Consider the following 26,573-nt stretch of genomic DNA (forward strand, 5'->3'; position numbering starts at 1 on the left):
TTGTCTATTCTGGGATGAAGAAAATGCTTGCTCTTATATTCTCATCCATGCCTCTGTGGTAGAGCATGATCTCCTGGAAGCCCATGTCTTTTGTGTCCAGAGAACTCTCTATGTGGCCTGCCACAGGAGCAATTCAGTATGAGATTAGTGACTTAAAGAAACAAAAGAAAACTCATTTGAGAGGAATGATGCTTCTATTTGAGGCAGTTGCTAGTAGAATAGCATAGTATAACTTCACTAAATATCATCCAAAGGGCCTTGTGAGGTAGTTTTTTGTATTTTTTTTTTGCCATACCCTTGGTGCTTGAAGGATAGGGAAACATATGTACTGCTGGGTATCAAATGCAAACAAGGTCCTTAAAGCTTGTATCTCTTTAGCAATTAATGAGTTTAGGGAGGATTGGGGTTTGGGTACACTCCTGGCAATGCTTGGGGGCCATGTGTAGTGGTTGGTTGAACCCAGGACCTTGTATATATGAGGTAGACACTCAACCATGTAAGCCACATCTGGCCCTGGAAGCTACAACTTTAAGAGAAAGAATCTGCGATGAGAGCTGGTCTTTAAGTAATAATGTCATTGAAATTTCTTCACTGTTAGAACACAACTACTAAATGCCATTATTTGAGTATTCATAGTATATTGAGAGGACTACAGAAACAACAGCAGCAAAAAGTTTATTTGTAAAGAAATGGCTGACTGTGGGGACTGCCAGATGAAGTGCTGATTGCTTCACCTGCGGAGTCTCCACCCTGCTGTGCTTCTTCTGAGGAAACTGAGGACCCAAAGGGAGTCCTGTCCTGTGCTTCTCTGTCTTTTCTGAGTTCTTGAAGCTCTCCTCAGAGCCCTGAGAAGCGAAACCCCAAAATACTGCATTCTGAAGCTACCCAGCAAGCGAGTGAGTAAGAAATGGCTGACTATGGGGTCTGCCAGGTGAAGTGCTGATTGCTTCACCCGTGGAGTCTCCGCGCTGCTGTGCTTCTTCTGAGGAAACTGAGGACCTAAAGGGAGCCTGTCCTGTGCTTTTCTGTCTTTTCTAAATCCTTGAAGCTCTTCTCAGAGCCTGGGAAGCGAACCCCCCCAAACTGCATTCTGAAGATACCCAGCGAGCCAGTGAGTGAGTAAGAAATGGCTGACTGTGGGGACTGCCAGGTGAAGTGCTGATTGCTTCACCTGTGGAGTCTCCGCCCTGCTGTGCTTCTTCTGAGGAAACTGAGGACCCGAAGGGAGCCCTGTACTGTGCTTCTCTGTCTTTTCTGAATTCTTGAAGCTCTCCTCAGAGGCCTGGGAAGTGAACCCCAAAAAACTGCATTCTGAAGCTACACAGCGAGTGAGTGAGTGAGTAAGAAATGGCTGACTTTACAAGCCCAGGAAGGGGAAGCTGCTGAACTCTGCTGGAACTCAGATGCCAGCACCCCTATCTGCCTGTCTTCTGTGCTGTGCTCCATTTTTGGCCTTATTTCATCCTGTGTGTGGCTCATCTGCAGATGGCTCACCTTCCCTGGAGCTTTCCCTGGAGCTAAACTCTGTTGGAACTCAGATGCCAGCACACCTATCTGCCTGTCTTCTGTGCTGTGCTCCATTTATGGCCTGATTTCATCCTGTATGTGGCTCATCTGCGGATGGCTCGCCTTGCCTGGAGACTTCCCTGGAGGTGAACTTACACGCCCAGAAAGGGGAAGCCACTGAACTCTACTGGAACTCAGATGCCAGCATCCCTATCTGCCTGTCTTCTGTGCTGTGCTCCGTTTTCGGCCTGATTTCATCCTGTGTGTGGCTCATCTGTGGATGGCTCACTTTCCCTGGAGGTGAGTTTACAAGCCCAGAAAGGGTGGAGCCAGAGGAGCATGGCCACTCCACTTCGCTTCCCGGCCATGCACATCATTTAGCCAATGAATACAACCACAACACGTAGAAAAACCCACAATACAAGTGTGACAATGGGGAAACAATGCAGGCCAGTGCCAGACATAGAGAATGATGATGGCAACTCTGATGAGTTGAACATGACCAACCAAATAGTCAGTCTCTCAGATAAAGAGTTTAGAGTTGCAATATGGAAGATGTTCAAAAAAAGTATAGAAAAGAACACTAATAAGAATAAAGACAATATGAAGATAGAAATCAGAAAACTCCAAATTGAAATTTCAGGTCAAATATCAGGTCTGAAACACTCAGTAGATGAATTGAAGAAAAACATGGTTGAGCTTTCCCATGGGTTAACAGCAGCTGAGAATAGAATTACTACACTGGAAGATGAGATGAATAACAATTCCATACAGCAGAAGAAATGGGAAAAAAGCCTTAAAGCAAATGATCAAACAATGGAAAAATCACTCAAAGAATGGGAACAGATGAAAATAGAAGTCTATGATAAACTCAACAGAAACAACTTAAGAATCTTTGGAGTCCCAGAGACTCAGGAAGAAAATCTCCAGGAAGAATCAATGGTCAAGAACATCATTAAAAAGAAACTACCAGAGCTAATAAATAATGCGACCAAATCCTGCATGCCCGAAGAGTACCAACTAAAAGTGACCCCAGAAAAAACACTCCAAGACACATCCTAGTCACAATGACAAACCCCACAGATAGAGACAGAATTCTGAAAGCAGCAAGATCAAAAAGAGAAATTACATTCAAGGGAAGATCTTTGAGATTTACTGCAGACCTGTCACCAGAAACACTCAAGGCCAGAATGCAGTGGTGGGACATAGTGACAAAACTCAATGAAATAAATGCTTCTCCTAGAATACTGCATCCAGCAAAACTCACTTTCAGGTTTGAAGGAACAATACATGGTTTCACAGACAAACAACAGCTCAGAAACTTTACAGACTCAAAACCATTCTTAAAAGAAAAACTGAATGGCCTACTTTAAGACAAGACTGACCAACAGACACACCAAACTTTGATATAAAGATGGCACTAACTCCCAGGACAATTCTTTCTCTCAATGTCAATGGACTAAATGCACCAATTAAGAGACACAGAGTGGCTAATGGATCAGAAAACTCAACCCAACCTTCTGCTGCCTACAAGAAACACAACTGAATAGTCAGAACAAACATAGACTCAAAATAAAAGGCTGGAAGAAAATCATCCAAGCAAACAACACCCATAAAAAAGCTGAAGTGGCCATACTAATATCAGATGATGCAAAATTTATACTTAGGAAAGTTGTAAGGGACAAAGATGGACATTTTGTATTAATCAAGGGATACGCACAGCAGAAAGAAATCGCTCTCTTAAACATATATGCACCGAATGAGGGGCCAGCAAAATATTTAATATTTAATACAATTGTTGACAAATCTGAAAAATAATATCAATAACAACACAATAATTGTGGGAGACCTCAACACGGCATTGCCAACACTTGACAGGTCAACCAAACTGAAACCGAACAAGAATATACTAGACCTGAAAAGAGAAATAGAAGAAAGAGGCCTAGTAGATATATACAGGACACTCCACCCCCAGAAGCCTGGATACACATTCTTCTCTAATGTACATGGGACATTCTCCAGGATAGACTACATAGCACATAAAACATACCTCTATAATTTTAAGAGGATAGAAATTTTGCAGGCTACCTTCGCTGACCACAAGGTCCTGAAATTATATGTGAACTACAAAGAGACACAGAAGAAAAACTTTAATACCTGGAAGTTAAACAGCCTAATACTGAATAACCAGTGAGTCCGAGATGAAGTCAAAGAGGAAATCAAAATCTTCCTAGAAACAAATGACAATGGAGACACAGAACCTATGGGACACAGCAAAAGCAGTACTGAGAGGAAAATTTATAGCTTTGCAAGCACACATCAGGAAAGAAGAAGGGGCATACCTGAATAGCTTAATGATGCAGCTCATAGAATTAGAAAGTATTCAACAACAACAACAACAACAAAACCAAAAATAGGGAGACAGAAGGAAATAACAAAGCTGAGAGCAGAAATTAATGAAGTGGAAACCAGAAAAACAATCCAAAAGATCAACGAAGCAGAAGTTGGTTCTTTGAAAAAATAAACAAGATTGATAAACCACTTGCAATACTAACAAAGAAAGAGACAGAGAGAAACTTGATAACTCGTATTAGGAATGAAAAAGGAGAGATCACTACTGATATGGTAGAGATCCAAAGGATAATTAGAAACTACTTTGAGAAACTCTATGCCACTAAAAATGAAAACCTGGAAGAAATGGATACATTTTTGGACTCTTATAATCTTCCACAGTTGAATGAAGATGATGTAGCATATCTAACCACACCCATCACTATTGAGGAAATTAAGACAGTAATAAAATGTCTGCCCAAAAACAAAAGTCCAGGTCCAGATGGATTTACCAATAAATTTTTTCAAACCTTTCAAGAGGAACTTCTACCATCCTGGCAAGACTCTCATGAAATTGAAAAAACAGGAACACTTCCAAATAGCTTTTATGAAGCCAACATCTCCTTGATACCTAAACAAGACAGATATGCTACCAAAAAAGAAAATTACAGACCAATATCACTGATGAATACAGATGCAAAGATCTTCAACAAAATCCTGGCAAATAGGATTCAAATTAAGAAGATCATCCACTACGATCAAATAGGTTTCATTCCAGGAATGCAAGGCTGGTTTAACATACGTAAATCTATCAACATAATACACAACATCAACAACAAGAAAAATAGAAATCACATGATCATATCAATAGACGCAGAGAAAGCATTTGTTATAAAACTCTCAGCAAGATGGGAATGGAAGGAACCTTTCTCAATATAGTTAAGGCCATCTGCCACAAGCTAGAGGCAAATATTGTCCTCAATGGAGAAAAACTGAAAGCCTTTCTTCTAAATTCTGGCACAAGACAAGGCTGTCCTCTCTCACCACTCCTATTCAACATAGCACTGGAAGTACTTGCTATAGCGATTAGGCAAGAAAAAGATATCAAGGAAATCCTGAAAGGAAAGGAAGAAGTCAAGCTCTCACTGTTTGCAGATGACATGATACTCTACCTAGAAAACCCTAAAGTCTCTACTATAAAGCTTCTAGAAACAATAGACTCCTATAGCAAGGTGACAGGCTACAAAATTAACACACAAAAATCAATGGCTTTTCTATACACCAATAGTAATAAGGAAGAAATAGACATTAAGAAAGCAACCCCATTCACAATAGTGCCACACAAACTCAAATATCTTGGAATCAACTTGACTAAAAATGTGAAGGGCCTATACAAAGAACACTATAAAATTCTGCTCCAGGAAATAAGAGAGGACATGCGGAAATGAAGCACATACCCTGCTCATGGATTGGCAGGATTAACATAATTAAAATGGCAATACTCCCCAAAGCATTGTACAGATTTAATGTGATCCCTCCAAAGTTACCCATGACATTCTTCAAAGAAGTGGATCAGGAACTTTTAAAATTCATTTGGAACAATAAACACCCTAGAATAGCTAAAGCAATCACTGGGAAAAAGAATATGGGAGGAATTACTTTCCCCACTTTAAACTGTACTACAAAGCAATAGTTATCAAAACAGCATGGTATTGGAATAAAGACAGTCCCTCAATCAGTGGAATAGGCTTGAATACTCAGAGAATGTTCCCCAGACATACAATCACCTAATTTTTGATAAAGGAGCAAGAATTCCTAAATGGAGCAAAGAAAGCCTCTTCAACAAGTGGTGTTGGCACAACTGCTAGCCATTTGCAAAAAATTGAACTTAGACCCCCAGCTAACATCATGTACGAAGGTCCAAATGGATGAAAGACCTCAATATCAGACCCTAAACCATAAGATATATAGAACAACACATAGGTATAACACTCCAGGACATTGAGACTGAAGGCATCTTCAAAGAGGAAACTGTACTCTCCAAGCAAGTGAAAGCAGAGATTAACAGATGGGAATATATTAAACTGAGAAGCTTCTGCACCTCAAAAGAAATAGCGCCCAGGATACAAGAGCTCCCCACTGAGTGGGAGAAACTATTCACCCAATATCCATCAGACAAGGGGCTAATCTCTAAAATATACAAGGCACTGACAGTAATTTACAAGAAAAAACATCTAATCTCATCAAAAAATGGGGAGAAGAAATGGACAAACACTTTGAGAAAGAAGAAATACAAATGGCCAAAAGACACATGAAAAAATGCTCCACATCTCTAATCATCAGGGAAATGCAAATCAAAGCAACTATGAGGTACCACCTCACACCCCAGAGATTGGCACACATCACAAAGAATGAGAACAAGCAGTGTTGGCGGGGATGTGGAGAGAAAGGAGCTCTTATCCACTGCTGGTGGGAATGCCGTCTAGTTCAACCTTTATGGAAAACAATATGGAGATTCCTCCAAAAACTGGAAATCGAGCTCCCATACGACCCAGCTATACCACTCCTAGGAATATACCATAGGAACATAAAAATACAATAGAAAAATCCCTTCCTTACAACTATATTCATTGCAGCACTATTTACCATAGCAAGACTCTGGAAACAACCAACATACCCTTCAATAGATGAATGGCTAAAGAAACTGTGGTACATATACACAATGGAATATTATGCAGCTGTCAGGAGAGATGAAGTCATGAAATTTTCCTATACATGGATGTACATGGAATCTATTATGCTGAGTGAAATAAGTCAGAGAGAGAGAGAAAGATGCAGAATGGTCTCACTCATCTATGGGTTTTAAGAAAAATGAAAGACATTCTTGCAATAATAATTTTCAGACACAAAAGAGAAAAGAGCTGAAAGTTACAGCTCACCTCATGAATCTAACCACAAAGAGTGATGATTTTAGTTAGCGAAATAAGTACATTTTGAACTATTCTAATAATGAGAATGTACAAGGGAAATAGAAAGCCTGTCTAGAGTACAGGTGGAGGTTGGGTGGGGAGGAGGGAGATTTGGGACATTGGTGATGGGAATGTTGCACTGGTGATGGGTGGTGTTCTTTACATGACTGAAACCCAAACACAATCATGTATGTAATAAAGTTGTTTAAATAAAAAAAATCATATTCAAAAAAAAAGTTTATTTGTGAGGAAGTGGTTCCTACAAAAAAGGCCAGAGAATAAGGTTCAGCAAGAGAGTCTTAGCAGTAGGGCCATTAGTACTGTGTTGTGAAGCCCTGGGCTCTTCCATTTCTGATAATGTGTCTGTTTCACTGGATTCTTTGACAATATCTTTTCCTTTCTCTTGGTTTGAAGAAACAGGTAGCATCTCTCCCTTCTTACCTGCAGAGAAAATTATAAACTTTCTTCATCTTAACTTGATTGTAGAATGTTTCAATACCTACAAGAAAAAAAAAAGTGATATTATTACAAGGAAAAATTGGATTTTTGTAAAATAAGCTAATTTTAGTAAAATATTTGCCTTTTGATCATGCTGTATATGTCAAAGGCATGAGATACAAGTAGCTTTCTATCATACATTCACATCAACAAAAGCTCTGTAGTTGAAAGAAGTCTGCTTATCTTGAAATTCCATAAGGGGCTAGAAAAACTATGAACATGGGAACCAATAAGGTTATATTCTTATCTCTGTATTCTTATTTATCATCTTATGTTTTCCTCACAAATTTCCATTTTAATGCACATTCTTTGACATTTTTATCAAAAAATTAAACACTTTTTTATTAACCTTAGAATATTTTAAAGAAAACAAAAATTTTCCAACTCCAGATAATAAAAATTATCTATCTCATTTTATTTCGTAAGTCTTTTTGTTAAGTTATTCCCACTTTTCTCTCTCTACCAATCCAAAGCATTTTATAGAATTTTCATAAAGGATAAAGTTGCTCAAGTTATTTTCTGTTGTTTGATATGTCTTTTCTGTTGTTTGATAGAATCAAATGGACATAAAACATTTAAAGAAGAATTGTTTTCTTTTTGTAGCTTTTGTGCTATTTATTTTGCTTTATCTGTTTCTAAAATGTGTGTCTCTCAGAGTTCACCAGGCTTTGTAAATCACCCTTCCCCGTCTACACCACTGATCTCTGGCTCCTGGAAAAAGAATATTTTTCCCTTTATTTAAGCACTATGGTTACAAAGTTGTACAAGATTGTGTTTCAGTCTTACACTGTATAACACTCTTCACCTATGAACATTTTCTATCACCAGTTTCCTCCCATCCTCCCCTTGCCTGCCTCTGGGGCAGTCATTTTCTTTTTCTTCTCTCTCTCTCTCTCTCTCTCTCTCTCTCTCTCTCTCTCTCTCTCTCTCTCTCTCTCTCTCTCCCTCCCTCCTTTATTTCCCATTTAGACACTGTGGCTTGCCCTATTGTTGATGAAGTGGTACTACGCATATCATTTTTATCTCCATTTAACCCCCAGTTATTTTCCCGAGTGATCAGTCCAACTATCATTGTCATAATGGTTCCTTCTCTAGCCTAACTGCACTGCTTCACTACTTGTGTCAAGCTTCTACCAAGGACTGGTCTGCCTGACCCTCATACTATCTTTTTTTAAATAACCTATAAATGATATTGTGGAATAAAATTTTGAGCCCTGTGATCTCACCTGCAGCGTTATCAATGCGGTTGGTTATATTAGTGGGATTCAATTTGAATGGGAATTGTCTGGGATTTGAATAGATAAAATATTCTCCCCTCATGTTTTGGCTCCAGAGCTGTGCACTTCTCTGATTAATAACTAATGTTCTTCATTACCATCCTCTGGTATTGATTTAAGAAGAGTTGGACTTAGGACTGGAGTGATGGCACAGCAGTAGGGTGTTTGCCTCGAATGTAGCTGACCCAGGATAGATGGTGGTTGGATCCCTGGCATCCCATATGGTCCCTGAGCCAGGAGCAATTTCTGAGTGGAGAGCCAGGAGTAACCCCTGAGCATTGCCGGATGTGGTCCAAAAAACAAACAAAAAACAACAACAAAAAGAAGGGTAGGATTTAGTAAGCATTTTATTTATACAAACACTAAAAATTATATAAACCTATAATACCAAAGTTTTACTTTATGAGATTGATTAAACTAGATGAATTAATTTGTTGCTCTTTGCTTGATACCAAAAAAATGACCCAACTCTTAAGTTTGTTGGGTCATCTCAGTTTTTCATTCTATGTTATATCTTGTATTTTACTTTTTCCAAGGTCAGATTTCATTAAAGTAAACCGGTCTCAGCTTTGCTTCTATGCTTGAACATTAAGAAGAGCCTGGAGCAGAACAGAGAATGAGATTTATTCATTCAGGATTAGTGGCATCCCTGCTATATTTTCAGAGGTGGCTCACACGCCCCACTTTCTAGGATGACTGTTCCTGTGCCAACTTGGTCTACTTGTATTATATTTCTATTATTCCTCTTGATCTTTTTCTCATGTCCTTTGCATAGAACTTCCACAGTCTCCCACCATCAAGCCTGTCACTTTACCTGTGTCGGTCCCCACCAGTGACAAATGAAATGAACTGCCGGTCTCTTAGCCAACTTAATGTTTCTGCCTATATCTACCCACCTATATCCACCCTGCCTGTATCACTTTGTTTGTTTCCAGGCTGCCAGTATCATCCTCCCTCTACCTACTTTGCCTGTATCCACCATGCCAATATTCACGCTAGTTTTTATTATCCTACCTGTATCCACCTGCCTGTATCCAACTTGCCTGTATTATTCTGCCAGTATATTCTGCCATATTATTCTGTCTGTGTTCACTACTAGACCACCAGCCATTGACTATCTTCATGATCAATTTCTTTTATTCTTAAATAATTCATTCCTGTAGCCCACATTTGGTCCTGTCTCCATGCTCTCAATAAGTGCTTCCCTTACACTGTATACTCTCTTCTTGTCCATGCCAACAGAACTATTGCAGTTACACTCCTGGAAGAAACAGTTTCTATTGCCACTCCCACCTTCTCACTGTGGGTTTTGAACAAGGAGGGATGCCATTTTGTAAGGACCACATGTGTTAGGCTTCTCAAGCCTAAGTTTCCATTACTAACATCCCAAGATATTTGGCCATATCAGGTCACCTATCTGGAAAGGTTTACCTCTTGAAAGTTACCTAGAAAACAGACAATAATTTTAAAGATCATCAGAATCTAGAAGGTCCCTCCATCCCCTTCCTATATAAATTGGCTTGTGACCTTGGGCTTGATCATCTCCTCTGTGAGAAATCCCTGATCAGTTAGTATGGGGCTTGTGGTTGACAGAAAAAAGTTGTTTTGCTTTACTCCAATTATGTGGTCTTGTCCTATGACTCCAGGCCCTATCATCCCCTCTTCCTCTCTTCAGCTGAGACTGCTGGTGGTCATATAAGAACTGGATTCCTCATGTCCAGTCTAACGTCAGATTCACAGAACATTGGGCTGGATGTGGAGACAATAGAATCCTGGACTAAATATGTCCGATTGATGGATGGATGAAAAAGAAGCTACAGTACATATCCTCACTAGAATACCACTCTGCTGTTAAAAAAGATGTATCTGTAGGGCTGAAGAAATGGTAATGTGCTTACCTTGTTCATGACAAACCTAGGTATGATCCTTGATATCCATATGGTCCCTCTAACACTGCCAGAAGTAATTCCTGCATAAGGAACCAGAAGAAACCTCTGAGCATGACCAGAAATGACTCATAAACAGACAACATTAGATGTGCTTTACAAAACAAAACAACTGTAAATTGCTGTAAATGAAGACATCCAAGAAATAAACAAGTTTAGCTATTAGTGGAGAGTGGCAGAAAGAGATGATTTAAGGATTCTTACTTTGAATTACCTGAACACAGGCACCAACAAAGAAAGCTTTGCTGATAAGGGTCCTATATTCCCTCTATTTCCTCTCCAGGAGGAAGACAATCCACAGAGATGTTGCCCTCGCTTCTTCTTCCCTTCACAACCCCCTTTTGAGATGTAAAGACCCAATCAAGCTTGATTAGCATTAAATAGATAATTTTGTCTGTTAAAAACATCTGCCCTTCCTCCCATGTTAATTGATACTGAATATTAAATATCATACATAGAGGACAGTCAGTCAGGGCACTCAGTCCATGAGGCTGGGAGCCCCCAACCTTATGCTTTTCTCTATTATGTCTGTCTTGTTTTCTTAATCCTCCTGACAATAAATATATCAGGAAATAAAAAAATACTCACTGGGCAGTTCATTCATAAAAAAAAATCAACTGGTATAAAATCAATAAAACTAGCTTGCTCAAGACCAGTGAACACCATCTTGATGATGGGAGGGGAAGGGGGCAGGATTTAATGGGATGGGCAGGGGACTCCTAAAGCAGGGGTGGATGCCAATGGAATGTCAACTTTAGGCTTAGTATAGGGGGAGGATCATAGGCTATTAACTTCCCATTAGATTATCATGAACAACTGTTTATTCAAAGGGAAAAATTTGTTTCTTGGGTTAGAGAGATAGTATAACAGGTACTCCTTAGACAACGATGGAGGGACTGGTGAAAGGGAGAGGTGTCAGATTGTTGCATTCTAATAGCAAATTTAAACCATAAAAGGAATAACAAAGCTGGGAAACAGAGGAGGCCTGGAGAGAGCTCAGGGCCCCAAAGCAGGTTCCTTACATGGATAAAGCCCAGAGAGGAATCCATGGCACCCACATGCCCAGGAGTACTTTTGGGCATTGCTTTGACAGTGTCAGTAGTGCCTTGTCTGCTGCTTTGTCTGGGCATTCCTACATGGAATCATCTGGCCCATTTTGCTGAGTATGTTTAGAAGTGGCTCCAGAGGGCCCTGAGCACTGCTTGGGAGTTCCACAATAATAAAAAACTGAAATAAAATGAAACACAAAAAATTACTTTGTCCCTAAGAGGTGACCTGCAATTTCTGTCATTGAGAGCCAAATAGGTCTCAAGAAGTACCCCCTCCACACCCATGGTGTAATCTGTCTGCTGAATTCAGCAAATTGTTGCGTGGCCATGGACAATTAGTAACTATTCACTTTGGACCACTGGCCATAAATGAGTAGGTTTCACTGTTACAGTAAGAAAATAGATTTATGCTTGTCCAAAAGAAATTTTTTATCAATATTATAAGTACTATGATCTAACTTATAGACACTAAATTAACTTTGCAGACATTCATCGTACACTTAAAGATCATCTAAACAGTCAATTATTTTTTTTACTACCACATTTTCACTTTGTGAAATACTGCGATTTTGTGAAATACTCTTCTTGAATGCCTTAAAAATATAGAACTTTGGGGGGACTGCCAAAGATAAGAGGCAGCATCTTTTACAAAAAAATTAAAAATAAAACATTTCATCTTATTTTCTGCTACTCCCACTCTCTTGTGTTGTGTATGTAAATATTTTATGGGATTATTATGTTACTGACCCTACCCTGATCGGTGATTGTGCCCTACCCTAGGGTGTGACCTGGCATTCTGCCCCCACCCTAGGGTGGTACCTGATTCTGCTTCCACCATTGGGTGGTATTTGATCCCACCATTGGGTGGTACCTGATTCTGGGGGATAAAAACAAGGGTCTGTGGAAGGCAAGAGGCTTTTGGCAGGAACTGATGCTGAGGCTTTGGACTTCAGTCTTGTCCACCGAATAAAGCTAATATTTCCACAAGTCTGACTGTCTGCGAGCTGTTTACCCGCTGTTTCACCTCAGAACCATCGGCTAGACAGGGTGGCAGACACGAGCTTCGAACTGAAGGGGAAAGACCTCATCCTCCATCCCTCCATCAGTCAACCTCCTCAGGGGCTGACTTGCAACATCTTGTTTGTTTCTGTTTCTATAAGTGACCTCCAGGTCTCTGTTTCTTGAGAAAAAAAAAACATTCCCTTTGTCCCTTCCTTGAAGAAAGGAAGTCCCAATCTTCTTACAGTGAATAATCTAATGGGGGTCCTGCTAGAGACCCCATCCTCTCCTCTCTTTGTCTCTCTTTCTCTTATATATGTGTTGTCACACCCAAGTATAATGTCTCAGAGACAGGAATGGACAGCCTTATCCAACCTGTTCTCAATTAAGTTTTCAACCCCAGGCCTCAGTGGAGAAGAGCTCGCCTCTTACATCATTCGAGTCCATCATTTTCATTTCTCTCCATATATCTGCTTCTTCCAGAAGCTTTTTATCTCAGGGTTTTAACAGAGGCAAGACATATTTTGCTATTTCTAGATTAATATGATACATCCTTGACTTTTACAAAGCTAGACACCCTGGGGATGGACGTTTAATGGATGTTAATGGAATTTAATTTTTATACACGCTATATAGGAGCATTTATCTTCAAAATAAAGTGGTGCCAAACTTATGTGTCACCAAGAAAATTTCAAAACAAATGGTTTTTCACTCTATAAACTTAAATCACATTGCAGAGTCTGAGCAAAGTAGAAAAGCTCTGTTTTTTATTATTTAGAATCTAAAAGCTGAATATAATTATCATGAATTTATGACACAGAGTATCAACAGGCATTTTGCAGTAGTCATTATCATTACAAAGTAGTTCTAAAATGGTACCTAGGATGAGATTTTCCCCACAACCCTATTTTCTCATTGATTTTTGTTAGGTGAGGAGTCAGATCTGTAGAAGCGATCTGGCTTATTACATAGTAGTAATCTATGCATAGAGTATTTCAAATTAATAATCTAGCATATTACATATTAATCAGCACAATTAATTATTTTGAATAATTTAATACAACACAAAATAGGGCAATATCACTCAAAAGTACTTGAAAAATTACAGGTACTTGAATAAATCAATTTGGTGCTCCAAGTTTCTGGGAGCATAATAGCTACTCACTTTTTAAAAAGTACTTTCTGCATGCCAAATAGGATGATATTTCAAATTTTGACTAACACTTAATTTACAAAATGTAGCTAATAATAGATTGAACAAAAACTGTCACCATATTAAATCTTCCCAAATCACAAATGGACATATAAAAATATCATTAGCTGGTTCTCTACATATTTAAAATGTGACCTCTCTCCAGTTCCAATTAGTGAAGAAAAATACTTCTTTTGCTTCAGTTCCTGGACTGAAGAGCCTTTTTAATAAACCTCTGATGTGCTGATGAATGATTCTAACCAGTGGTCAGACACTTGCTGCTCAAAGAAGGGAGAGTCCATGTGTTGCAAAGAGCATGTGAGGAACCAGCTGGGAGGTCCGATGGCAATCACACTGTTATTTTAAGGAAGCCATCAGCTCTGCAGGGTTTCAATTCTCTCCACGGAAAGTTGGCTGCTGAATCTCAAAGAGGCATCTAGCTCTGACTTGCTGTAATTTTAAATGTTTAAAATCCCTGTTTGGGGACCAGAGATTTAGGATAAGAGATAAAATGCTTGCCTTGCACATAGCTGCCTTTGGATTCATCAGTAGCACCTTATATGATTCCCCAGCACACTATGAGTGATACTTGATCACAAAGCCAGGAGTAAGCCCTGAGCACAGTCAGGTATGGCCCCAACCCCTCTCCTCAAAAAACATCCTCGGGTTTGGGGGGGGGGCAGAGAGAATAGAAGAGGTAAGGCATTTGCCCCTTATAGCCAGGAATAAATGACCCTGGATTCTGATTGCCTGGTGGGATGCTCTTCTCTTCCAAATTGCCTTCTTTGGCAAAGGGTAAGGGGGGAGGGAATTGAGGGGAATTGGTAGTGGAAATGTTGCACTGGTGAAAAACCCAACTACAAACATGATTGCAACCATGGTGCTTTAAAAAAAAAAAAAAAAAAAAAAACATTAAAAAGCAACAACAATCACCACCCTCAAAAGCCCCAAGTTGCCTATTTCATTTAGAACTTGAGTCTATGTCTTCAGGGATGCAGAAGCTCTGAAGCCTTTGCATCTGGATCATCAGGAGGCCTCTAGGGTGAAATCTATTAAGAACTGCAATGTGCAGCTAGGGCAGGTGGGAGCAAAGAGATCACCATCAACTTGAGCAAAATGTGCCTTTTTATTTCAGACCCTTGAGATCTCTAGATAATAGGTTTCTCCAGTGATTCAACATGTTGTTTTCTTTTCGAAGAAATTAATTTATTAAATTTAATTAATAAAAATTAATTAATTAATTAATTAAAAAGGCCTCTGGAGACTTGATTTCCTAGCAGGCCAGCGACTCAGCCTAAATAAAGGAGAATTACTGCCCCCTGGTGGGCAGAGACTTGAACAGGGCAAATGGGTTTTGCCTCTGATTTCCTGAAGGGCCTTGGGTAAGTCATTCATTGCCTAGATTCTGATCTAATTATGAAATGGAAATAAATTCACTTCCTGCCTTGCAGAAAGATTAATGAGACAGGGTGAAGCCTTTAAGCTCCCAGAGGAGAGAAAGGCTGTGTGGCAGTTAAGCAAAGGGCTGCTAAGTACCTTTGGCATTGTCATCTATAGTTTGGCAAGGAAAACTCATAACAACAAAACCCTGGGGCTTTAAGCTCACTAGTTCTGAAAAACAGGACCCTCGTCACCCCCATTTCCCACCGACTGATCTTTGCTGTCTTTTACACACAGCAGGAGGGCTGCAGATTGGGAAGGTTTGTAGCTGGAGACAGTTCTTAAATTTATTCTGGTGGAGTCTGACCTTTGCTCATTCACCAAGAGGGAGTCTTTGGAGTATTTGGGCAACTCAATTTTCTGGAAGATACTGGATGATGATGTACTGATCATACATGGATACATATACCAATTGAGAACTATTTGTTATATCAAATAAATACCTGCAGTCATTTCTGATATTTTAAATATTTTATTTATTTATTTTTCATTTTATTTATGTTGTTGTTTGTTGTTTGTTTTTGGGTCACACCCGGCAGCGCTCAGGGTGTACTCCTGGCTCTACACTCAGAAATCGCTCCTGGCAGGCTCAGGGAACCACATGGGATGCTGGGATTCGAACCATCTTCTGCATGCAAGGCAAACGCCTTACCTCCATGCTATCTCTTGGGCCCCTTCATTTTAGATTTTTTTGTTTGTTTGTTTTGGGGCCACACCCGGCGGTGCTCAGGGGTTACTCCTAGCTATCTGCTCAGAAATAGCTCCTGGCAGGTATGGGGGACCATATGGGACACCGGGATTTGAACCAACCACCTTAGGTCCTGAATCGGCTGCTTGCAAAGCAAACACCGCTGTGCTATCTCTCCTGCCCCTCATTTTAGATTTTTTAACAGCATAGCATAAACGGCTAGAAAGGCGGGAGGAAGAGTATTTTTCCTCCTAAAGATGTTTCCTCCTAAAATCCTTAATCAAAAGAATTGGGAGTACCAAGGTATAAGTGATGTCAATATTCTCATCTTAAAAGGCTGCCGGGAATGAATGAGCTTGAGACTTGAAACTCATTTCACTGAGCAGAAAGGAGTTGAGGGCTCCCCCAACCCCGACAACGCCTTAAAATTAGCCCTCATGGTCGCGAGGGGGAGCTGTGAGCCTGCTTTGGAGAGAGCCAGGAGCCAGGAGAGGACAGACAGGACCTGGCGCCTGGACGCGCAGAAGCCAATCTGAGCGGGCTCGGCCAGTGGGGGTGGCTCGGGGTGTCTGTCCCGCATCCTCGCGGCCAGCTCCGCCCCAACAAGTGCCTCCTCGCAGTCCCGGGGCTCAGAAACCCGAACCTCTCGCCCTGCTCGGGAACTGTAAACACTCGTGGGATGCTCTCATGTTGGGAGTCTTCCTGAGTCCAAGGGGCCAATCGTTTATCAGATTCTATAAGGGATCCGTGTCCCTCGTATATGTGTAAATATATTATATGAAAATTTAAATATATCTATATATCTTTTATATATCTATGTATCTATATCCATGCATTCATCCATCCCTCTCTCTACTCTCTATAAGAAATCCCAGTCTTTTATATATGTATATATTATATGAGATCTTTTATATATACTTATGCATCTATATATCTTTTACATATCTATATATCTATATCTATCCTTCTATCCACCCACTCAATCCACCCATCCATTTATCTATCCCATCCACCCACCCATCCACCCACCCATTAACCCACCCATCCACCCATCCACCCCACCCATCCACCCATCCACCCACCCACCCATCCACCCACCCATTAACCCACCCATCCACCCATCCACCCCACGCATCCACCCATCCACCCCACCCATCCACCCACCCACCCACCCATCCACCCATCCATCCATCCATCCATCCAACCATCCATCCATCTATCCATCCCTCTCTCTGTCTCTCTCTCTCTTTAAGAGATCAGAGACCACACATTTCTGATTTCGGAAAAGGGAGTCTCATACCCGCCCCTACATCCAACAAACAACGTCTCCCCCCCCCCCCCCCAAAAAAAATAAAGACTGCAACGTGACACCCTTCCAAAAGGTGCCGCGACCTAGGGGGGCTTCTTCCTGGGGTGAGGGAAGGGGAGACCTCCCAGGTGCAAGACCTGAAACAGTGGGAAGTTGAAAAGGGCGAAGGGGAGGTCGCCAGGTTGGGAGAGGGCTGGCCTGACTTCTAGGATAGGTGCGGCTGCTGGTGGGTGGTTGGACATGTGCTCCCAGAGGTGGCTCTAATTCTGGGCACCAATCTAGTGTCCTGTCACGGTTAGGTGGAGCTGTCCCTGCGCCCCCCTCAATTTCGCTTTCTTGCGAAGTTCCCGGTCCAGTCTTCCGAGATTCAAATGGCCTTGGAGCAGGGGCGCTCCGTGGGAATGTGGGCTGGGAGAAAACGCCGTGGAGTGGAGAAGGGATGACAGTAGGCGCGTGTGGCACACTTCACCAGGGCCAAGTAAAGCCTTGCGCAAACTTCCCCAGTCCAGGGGAGGGGGGTGCTCGGAGGAGAGCCTTCAGACACTCCAGCAGGGCTGCGCGCCCGGTGGCAGAAGGGAGGAGGAGCCCCGTCAGCCCCGGGCTGGCGAGCATAAGGGCGCACGTACTCCGCTAGTCGCACCCACCCTCGGGCGCTGGGCATCCTTGGAAGCAGCGACGCTGGCACCGTGCAAGGCGCGCGCCAACAGGAGGGCACAAACTTGCCCTCCAGCCTGGATCTCCAGCTCTCGGGGCGCCGGGGCTCGGGGTCCCCAAGTCTCCAAGTCTGGGGCTGATGCGTAAAGAGGTTTCCCTGGAGCAGCAGGCAACGGAGCCAAGCCACCGGATGTCCAAAACCACCTGAAGCCCGGGAAGAAGAAGACACCCCCGTCTCCCCAGCGAGGTCCACAGCGACCCCCGCTAGCGGGCGTCCCCCAGGAAGGAGCCGCCTCTCCGCGCGGGATGCTGCGGGGCATCCCGGGACGGGTCGGGAGAGGCTGGGCGAGGCTCTGACCCGGTGCAGGTGCCAGCACTGGGGTGGGTGGGTGGGTGTCTGGGGGTGTGCCCGGCCCCGCCCGTCCGCGTGCGCCCCTCCCCGTGCGCTCTCAGCAGCCGGAGTCGGGGCGCGCCAAGCTGCTTGCTTGGGGACTCGCTCGCGCTCGCGCGCCTCTTGGCTGCTGCTTGCTGATGGCTTTGGGGTGCCGGGGCTGACACCAACTTTTCCCCACCCCCTTGCCATTGCCCTGGGCCTCTGGAAGAGAAGATCCAAAGTTCCCTGAACTGGTGCCACCCGCCCGGAGGCGCTGGGAGGGCGCGCAACGCACGGCGGGGTGCCGGGTCCACCATGGGCACCCACATCGTGTACGAGTGGCTGAAGGCGCTGCAACTCCCGCAGTACGCCGAGTCTTTCGTGGACAACGGCTATGACGACCTGGAGGTGTGCAAACAGATCGGAGACCCCGACTTGGACGCTATCGGGGTGCTGGCTCCCGCGCACCGCCGCCGCATCCAGGAGGCTGTGCGCCGGCTGCGGGAGCAGGACGCCGCGGCCGCCGGCCTCTACTTCACTCTGGAGCCGCAGCCGCCGCCCCGGCCACCCGGGCCACCCGCGCCCGGGGTCCCCAGCAGCCAGGCGGCCGCACCCCGCAGCCGGGAGTTGGTGAGCTACCCCAAACTGAAGCTCAAGATCATGATCAGGGATAAACTGGTCCGCGACGGCATCCACCTGAGCAAGCCCCCCTACTCCCGCAAGGTAAGGGAAACACCCGCTTGGAGAGGGGCGCGCGGGGATGAATGCGGCCGGCCGAGGATGCTGAAGCCAAGTCTAGCTAGGCAGCTGGTCCCAGGGGTGGGGTGGTGGATCCAGGATATCTGGGCTCTTTGGGATTCTCTTCTGTTGGCTCTGCACTGGCTCTTTATTTCTCTCTTGCCCCCCCCCAAGCCCCCCCCCCCCGCATCACTGGTCATAGGTTCCAGGAGGTCTGGCACCCAAGAGGTCATTCTCATTCAGGACCAAGATGGGTTGAAAGGTTCACCTGGCTCCAGGGACCTGGATTCCTAACACTTTCTTTGGGCTCCAGTGTGAGCAGAAGTTTGTGTGTGTGTTGGGGGGCGGGGACCAAAAATATGGCTCACACCCATATTATAAGGAAAAGCCTCTCTCCCCCTTTGTAAGGCCTGCCCCAGGGAAAGAAGGTCACTCCTTAAAGTGTGAGCAATCACACTCGTTGCTCCTGGTTCCACAGAGTTGATTGAAATTCCCAGACCGGGCATTCTGATGGAGAAGGGAAAGCACAGGATGGGCAGTTCACTTGGGCAAAGTTCCTTCATCTCAGGCTGCACGTGGTTGTCAGGGTGCCCAGAGAGGGTGCCTTGGTTTTCATTCAGATGAAAGGAGTGAAGTTGGCTCAGTTGATTTCTGAGACTGATTTGGGAGACGTGGGGAGTGGGCGAGGCTCTGCCTGAAGAGGCATTTGGGAAGAAGCTGTGTGTGGGGAAGGAAGGCTGGTCTGGGGGGTGGGGTGAGGAATGTGGGTGTGGACGAACAAGAGGCAAGTCCCCCATTTCTCTCTGGAGAAGATGGGGAGGAGAGCACACAGGCCATCCTCAAGCCTGTGGAGGGGTCTACAGAAAAAAAAATGCCCCTTCCATCAGTGGGATGATAGAGATCTGGAGAAATGGTGCAAAGATGCATTACACCCCAACTGGAAATGTGGGTTTATTTCCTAAACGTGGCTCTCTTTCTGGAACAATTGCCTCACCGTCTTCAGGCCATCATGTCTGCACAGAAGAGAAGTTTGATCAAAGACTTTGTAAAGTGGGAAGCATGTCTGCATGGGCAGAAAGAAGGGTTCACATATAATCCACGTGTTATCTCGTAAGAGAGACCATTTGGACAAACTGTTGGTTTGGTTCTTAAAACTTCTCTCACCAGGGCAGTTTACACCCCAAAATTAGAGACACGTGCCTGCTGCCCTACCTTTGGGATTGCAGGCTGCATGAGGGTCCCAAAGTGAAGTGCAGTTTTCCAGGCAGGGAGAGATTTGTGTTAGAAGGCCTAGAGACAGCAGGTTGAATGAAGGTGCTGGAGACGTGGGGCTTGATTTCAAGGCTCAATCTGGTGGGCTGGAGCAGAGAGAAGTCAGGACCTGAATGCATGGAGATCTGTCGCAGCTCAGGTCCTGGCCAGAGAGGATGCAGGGAGCAAGAGGTGTCAATAAATTCGCTGGTTCTTCATCTAGGGCCAAGGTGTGGCAGGAGATCGGTGAGCCCAAAAGGGGCCACTTGAGACATTGGATTCCATAACTCTAAAGTTCAGGTCTAAATAGCGAATTCAGAGACTGAGAGGGTATGTCTGAGCATCAATTTTGGGCTCTGTTCTCCTGCCTGAATCAGAGGGTGTACATTTAGGGGGTTCCTTGAAGTAAGTGTAATGTCGAGAAAAAAATCTCCAGCTTATATAGAAACACTTCAGTTTACACTAAAAAGAATGACTTTTTGCTGTCTGTGTAAATTCCTTAATAATAACTTTTGCTAGTAAAAATATACACCAGATTCCTTTCTAAATGCTGAATCCTTTTATTTTGAATTGATGAAAGACATGAATTTTGGGGGTGGGGGGACAGCCAGAAGCAGAAAGTAGAAATTGTTTTCCTTACTTCATCTATGTTCTAACCCCAAGATTGCCAAAATGGAACTGGAAAATTTAAGTGTAAAATAAAAATCATAGACCACCTATGTGTCTGTTGCAAAGAAAATTGCATACTGAAATATAAATAAAAATAAAGTTAATGTATCCTAAATGGGGCATCCGGTATTTGGGGCCAAGATCAGGTGGTCATTCCGAATCTGGTGAGTGTGTGTGCCGTTGCTTCTTGGGTTTTGATTTTAACTTTTAAGGGTTCGTTTTCTGATGTGGCTAGTTTCTTTGCTGACAGTGTCTGAGTTTCTTTAAAAGGAACTCCTAGTACAAGTCTTTAGTTCCATCTTGATCAGAAGGTGTCCTGGATGCAGCAAGCATTTAGAATTCCTTTTGGTAGAGCGTCTCTTTGCCTTTTTAATCCTTTGCCTTTTTGATCCCTTTGGGTTTTTTGGCACTTTGCTGAGACTTGAAAGTGGATGGTAGATAACAAAGGTGATCAAGACAGGAGCGGTGAATCTTTTAGAGGAAAACAAGTTGAAGGACTTTGTCAAGAATCATTTGGGAGGACTGAGGGATTGAAGGTTTGTTTGCTCTGGTAACAATCGTTGCTATGGTGCTGAAATTTCTGCTTTCTCCTCTCTCCCTTAAAACATTCAGTTACACATGTGTTTCTCTGTTTTCTAGGGAAAGCCTGTATTTGTAATACCCAGAGATGATAGAAATCAAAAGCCCTTTGCTGGGCTCCAAGTCATGGTGTTGGCAGGGGGACCCAGAAGTTTTGCTCCTCCTGGGGTCATGGGGCTCAGGGGCCATACCTACACTGAATGAACAGAATCTTTAGGTGTGTGATTGCTTGAATGGGGCAGAGTATGGTAACAGGGACAGGTTTATTCAGCCTAGTGTGCAGGGAGATGACATGGGGCAGGCTTTCTGGAACTGGTTTTCAGACCAAGTACTTTAGTGTCCTAGGCTTTAGCATCAAGAACAGAGGTTGTTCAAGACAGAGGATTGTGAGTGTTTGTGTGTGTGTGCAAGAGGACGATGGGGGTTGGGGGAGAAGGGATGTGATTACATGCAGAGTTCTGGTGAGGATTCCAATGCTAGGGACTCAGGAGAGAACAGATTTGGGGAGAAAATCATGACTGTCAATCTTAGACATACAGACTGTCAGTGGCTGGTGGAGTGTCCCAACTTAGTTAACTAGTTGGTGCTTGGAAATAAGACTGTGGGGCGGAACAGTGACGGGGGTGGGTGAGGCATGACAAAGAAATGAGAGTCACCTGCACAATGCCTGGTTGCCAATGAGCATGGAGGAAGATGGTAGAGTGGCTAGGATGGAACCAAAACTTTAAAGGGCGGGGCTTAGGGGAAGGGCACACAAAACAAGAGAGTCTATTTAAGGGAGAGTGAAAGGGTGAGGACAAGGGTTGGGAGGGAGGAGCAGGGCTGGCCTTGACTGTGGAAGCTGAGAAGCTCTTAGGAAGAGGCACCCCCTACAAGGGCAGATGGGGTGAAGCAGGCTGGGCTGAAATGAAAGGTCACCCTGGGGAATAAAGGTCTCTGAAACAGCAGCTTTAAAGATGGGCCCAGTGAGTGCAATGTGAAGGCAAATACCACTTCAAGAACTTTGGTTCTTGGTGCCATTTTTCTTTTCTTTTCCTTTTCCTTTTTTTTTTCCCTTTTGGTTTTTGGGCCACACCCAGAAATGCACAGGGGCTGGCTCTGCTATCAGAAATATCTCCTGGAAGGCTTGGGAGACCATATGGGATGCCGGGGATTGAACGCAGGCCTGCCCTGAGTTGGCCACATGCAAGGCAAACACCCTACTACTGTGCTATCATTCTGACCCTGGCATTTGATTGTTTAAAAGGCAGCCTTGCACTTGAGAGGAAGCAGCATTGAGAAGGCTGAGATTGCCCATATGTTCCCTGGCCCCACTGATGTCATCTCCCCCCTATCCTTGATTCTCATGGATCCATCTGCCTTGACACCTGGGACTCCCTGTATTCAGTTCACATTAGGGTCACCCTTGGTGCTGCATGATCTCTGATTTGGACAATTGCATCCATCATTAACAGTTTTCTACAGGGTCTTTCACTGCCCTAAATATTTGTCCTCTCCATCTACTACTCCTTGCTCTAATCTCCAGCAACCACTGATCTCATTTCTTACAGTTTTGTACTGTTTGCCTTTCCCAGTGGTCTGGAGTTGGGATCACACAACAGGCCGCTTTCTCTGATGGGCTTCGTTCACTTAATAATGTGCCTTTAAGCCTCCTCCATGCATTTTTTATGGCTTGTTAACTCATTTATTTTTAGCTCTCAAGAAAATTCTGTTGTCTGGTGGTTCCCCAGACAATGCTTTAATGAAGTTGGATCTCAAAGAAGGTCACAGCAGAAGGGAGTTTTAGGGTCAAGGGAAGACTTTTGTGGACTGTATGACTTAAGGATGAGAAAAAGCGGAGTATGATTAAGCATCAGAGGAAGGGAAGCAACTCAGGAGATCAGCTTATTTAAGGGCAAAGATGGGTTGACTTCCCAAGAAATGGAACAGGAATGGGGAGGCACTGGGATCTTAGTCAGTAGAATACTGAAGAACCTCTGTCCTGCTTGCCAACTGATTCTAGTGAAGACAGAGTTAGAAGAATTTTGGCTTAAAGGAGAATGTTAGGTCTGTGACCTAACATATGGTAAAATTAGGTATATCACTATGCCTACTCTACTCATTGCATAATCATATTTATGGGCTGCACAGATGAAGAAGGTGCCCTCACACTCTAAATATTTTCTCTGTAGACTACAGGCACTCTGATGTTACCTTGAGACCTGAGAAGTTTGCAATGCTTGTAAATGAAGCTGGTGGAGCTTGGCTGGCATGAGCTATGAAGGTTTTCTGCTTCTTAGCAGACTTGGGAAGTGGAAGCTAGGACTTGGGAGCAGTTGGTAGATGGGTGAGACATCCCAACTTTTTAAGCTGAAAACTCTTCTTGCCACACACTACCAATAAAGTCAAAGGTTGTTTAACCAGAAAGTTTCATTCATATATCAGTGTGAATTTTAATAGCAATCTTCTGGCCATTGGGTATTAGTGAAAGTTTGGAAGAGATGGCCCAAGATGAATGAATTTGGAGAGGTAGAGGTGACATGAGGGCATTTATGTTGGGGCTAGAAAATCTTAAAATGTTTAAGAGTGAAGGAGAGGGGAAAGGAAGGAGAAAATGAGGAAAAGAAGGAAAGGATGATGAAGTTGTCAAAAAATAAACTCTATTGGAGTTATCCCAAGACTCCTGGCAGAGATGTGAATAGAAATAAATATTCATGCTCCTTTCTCAAGAATGCCTCTGCTCTTCTATGTTACTGGGGAAGATTAGAAACTGATAATGTTTAGTTTTCCCAACTTAAGTTCATCTCCTCAAATGTGTTCATTATGAGCTAGTGATGATTCTTCTAGGCTTTTTGGTTTTCAATTGCTGGTTGGAGCCTCCTGGAAAGAAGGGCCTAGTCAAATTTTGTATGTGACAACCTGGGGTTTCAGCTTCAGAACAGCATGATCCCCTAAGCACTGCAGGGGCATCCCCTCAGTGACTGTAGATAAAATAACGAACAGCCAAAAAATAGAAAGAAGGAAGGGAGAAAGAAGGAAGAGGAGTAGGTAAAAGATGAGTAGTCACAAATAGTGGAAGAGACAAATGCTGTCACCTTATTTCTATCCCCTAAGTTTTTTTTTCTACTAAAATGCCTGGGCTCCCTTCTGTCCATTTTTTTACACTTTCTTTTGTTAACTCATTGGTTTAAAAAATATTAAACACTGATCATGTGTCGAAGCAGAATCCCAGCAATGCCATTGACAGATATGGTCCCTTCTTTCAAGGGAATGGATTGGGTGTACATAGAGGGCCTGATTTCTAGTGTCTGGCATAAAATAAGTCCTGATACAAAAGTGACTGAATAATAAAGACATATGGTGTTGGTAGAGGCCTTTAGATTGGTCCTCATAGTGCCTTCTAATTAGATGTCTCTTGATTGGTTCCTTCAGTATACATGTTAAAAAGATGTTTTTTTTATTACCTCCTCATCTGGCTTTTCCCTCTCCCCTTGGGCATTGGCTTTGTTTTTCCCAATAAAGACTGGTTTTGAGGCCTGGAGGATAGGCTGCCATCTTGGCTCTTGACTCTGGTTGAATGACTGACTTGTGGGTGAACAGTTTGCGGTATGAGTTTCCAGCCTGCTATTCCTTCCCATCCCACTATTTTCAGTGATGTAGATGGAGGGAGGAAAAGGCCCTTCTGATTCTAATTCTGATCACAGGTGTTGATTAGAGAAAACAAGCATGCAGGTGAATTAAATAGAACAAAACTGAATGTTAAAGGGTCAATTAGTGCTGTCAAGAAAGGAAGATGGAAGAGAGTGGGCAAATGGAGTCCAAGGATCAGTTGTATGTATAGAATGGAATTGGACATTCCTTAGTGAATTGATGTAATTTGATACTAAAGTTGATTTTCAATGATGCAGACCTGAATCTTCTATAAAGCTATAATGCAACATTACTTCAATTTAAATGTGTTGGCTCTTATTTTTGCACATGCTGACTGGGAATTTTGCTGAATTATTTCTACATATTCAGAGGGTGAATAAACTCATATTTATTTCAAATGTTAGAGATTTTCAGTGGTTCAGATGGGTTAAGATTCTCAGTGACACAACTTTAAATTAAAAGTGTCTTTGTTTTTATTTTACCTTGCTCCCCTCTTTTCTGGCTTGTTTTGGGGCTATGCCTTGTGATACCCAGGACTTACTTCTGGTTCTGAACTCAAGGATCTCTCTGGGAAGGGCTTAAAGGACCATATGGCATTGATTCTGGGTTGGTTGAGCACTGACAAGTGCACTGCACTGCTGACTATACTTCTCCATTATTATCATTTTAATAATATTACCCAATGTCATAGATAATGCTATCAAAATTGGTTAGAATTTGATCCAGGAAGAGTTTGGAATGGAAATATTTCTCCCTCAGTTCAGGAACTTTTGCATGGTCAGCGCCAGGACAAGAATGAGGCCAGGTAGACGTTGGGATGAAAATAGAAGATGCTCTTTCTCAGCACTGGGCCTGGTGCTATTAGATTCACTTCTTATGAAAGCTCTGTGTTTATGCTTATGGTCAGCAGCTCTCCCCCCCAAATGCTGTCTGCATTCATGCGTGTAGAAGTATAGAAGAGGACTCTGGTGGAGTGGCCTGTGTGGTCTATCAGGGTAACAGCTCAAGTGTTGTCCCTGTGCTCTCTTTTTGGAGCCCACACTTAATCCAGATTGCCACATTGAACTTCCATCTCTGCACCCAACTTGGACACCTTTGGGTGCTCTGTGCAAAGTGGAATAACTTCTTCCCATGATTTCTGCAAATTGCTAGATGAGTCCCAACTTGTGAACTTAAGAAATGAACATTTAGAGTTGTTTCCTTGGTCTGCTCTAAGGCAGTGGCACCTACAAAGTAGAGAAGAGAATCAAAAACCTATTCACAGAGTTCCAGGTTGAAATTCTGGTTGCTGCAGTGCCTGGCTCCAAAATTCTAAAATTTGTTTATAGGGACCTCCCCAGGCTTCAACCCCATTTCCTCTGCTGGATTACACATGTACTGCAGCCCAGCTTCTGAGCTGGGGGACTGGGGCACAGTCTTTTTTATTTTTATTTTTTTTTGTCTGAGTTCTACTAGGAACCCACAGTTTTGAGGCT

The 26,573-nt window shown here is 43.2% G+C and overlaps 1 protein-coding gene across 2 annotated transcripts in view; it reads left to right on the forward strand.

Annotated features, from left to right (window-relative positions):
• Positions 1–18,361: 18,361 nt before the first annotated feature.
• The window catches only part of LOC126031048 (sterile alpha motif domain-containing protein 5-like), a 1,042,808-nt gene continuing 1,034,596 nt past the window's right edge, over positions 18,362–26,573 (forward strand). For both annotated transcript variants that reach the window (XM_049789317.1, XM_049789319.1), the window contains exon 1: positions 18,362–18,954. In XM_049789317.1, the coding sequence (XP_049645274.1) occupies positions 18,547–18,954 (408 nt within the window). In that variant the 5' untranslated portion in view covers positions 18,362–18,546. The remainder of the gene's footprint in view (positions 18,955–26,573) is intronic.

The sequence above is a fragment of the Suncus etruscus genome, chromosome 15, assembly GCF_024139225.1.
Source record: "Suncus etruscus isolate mSunEtr1 chromosome 15, mSunEtr1.pri.cur, whole genome shotgun sequence".
In the NCBI taxonomy this organism is placed as follows: Eukaryota; Metazoa; Chordata; class Mammalia; order Eulipotyphla; family Soricidae; genus Suncus; species Suncus etruscus.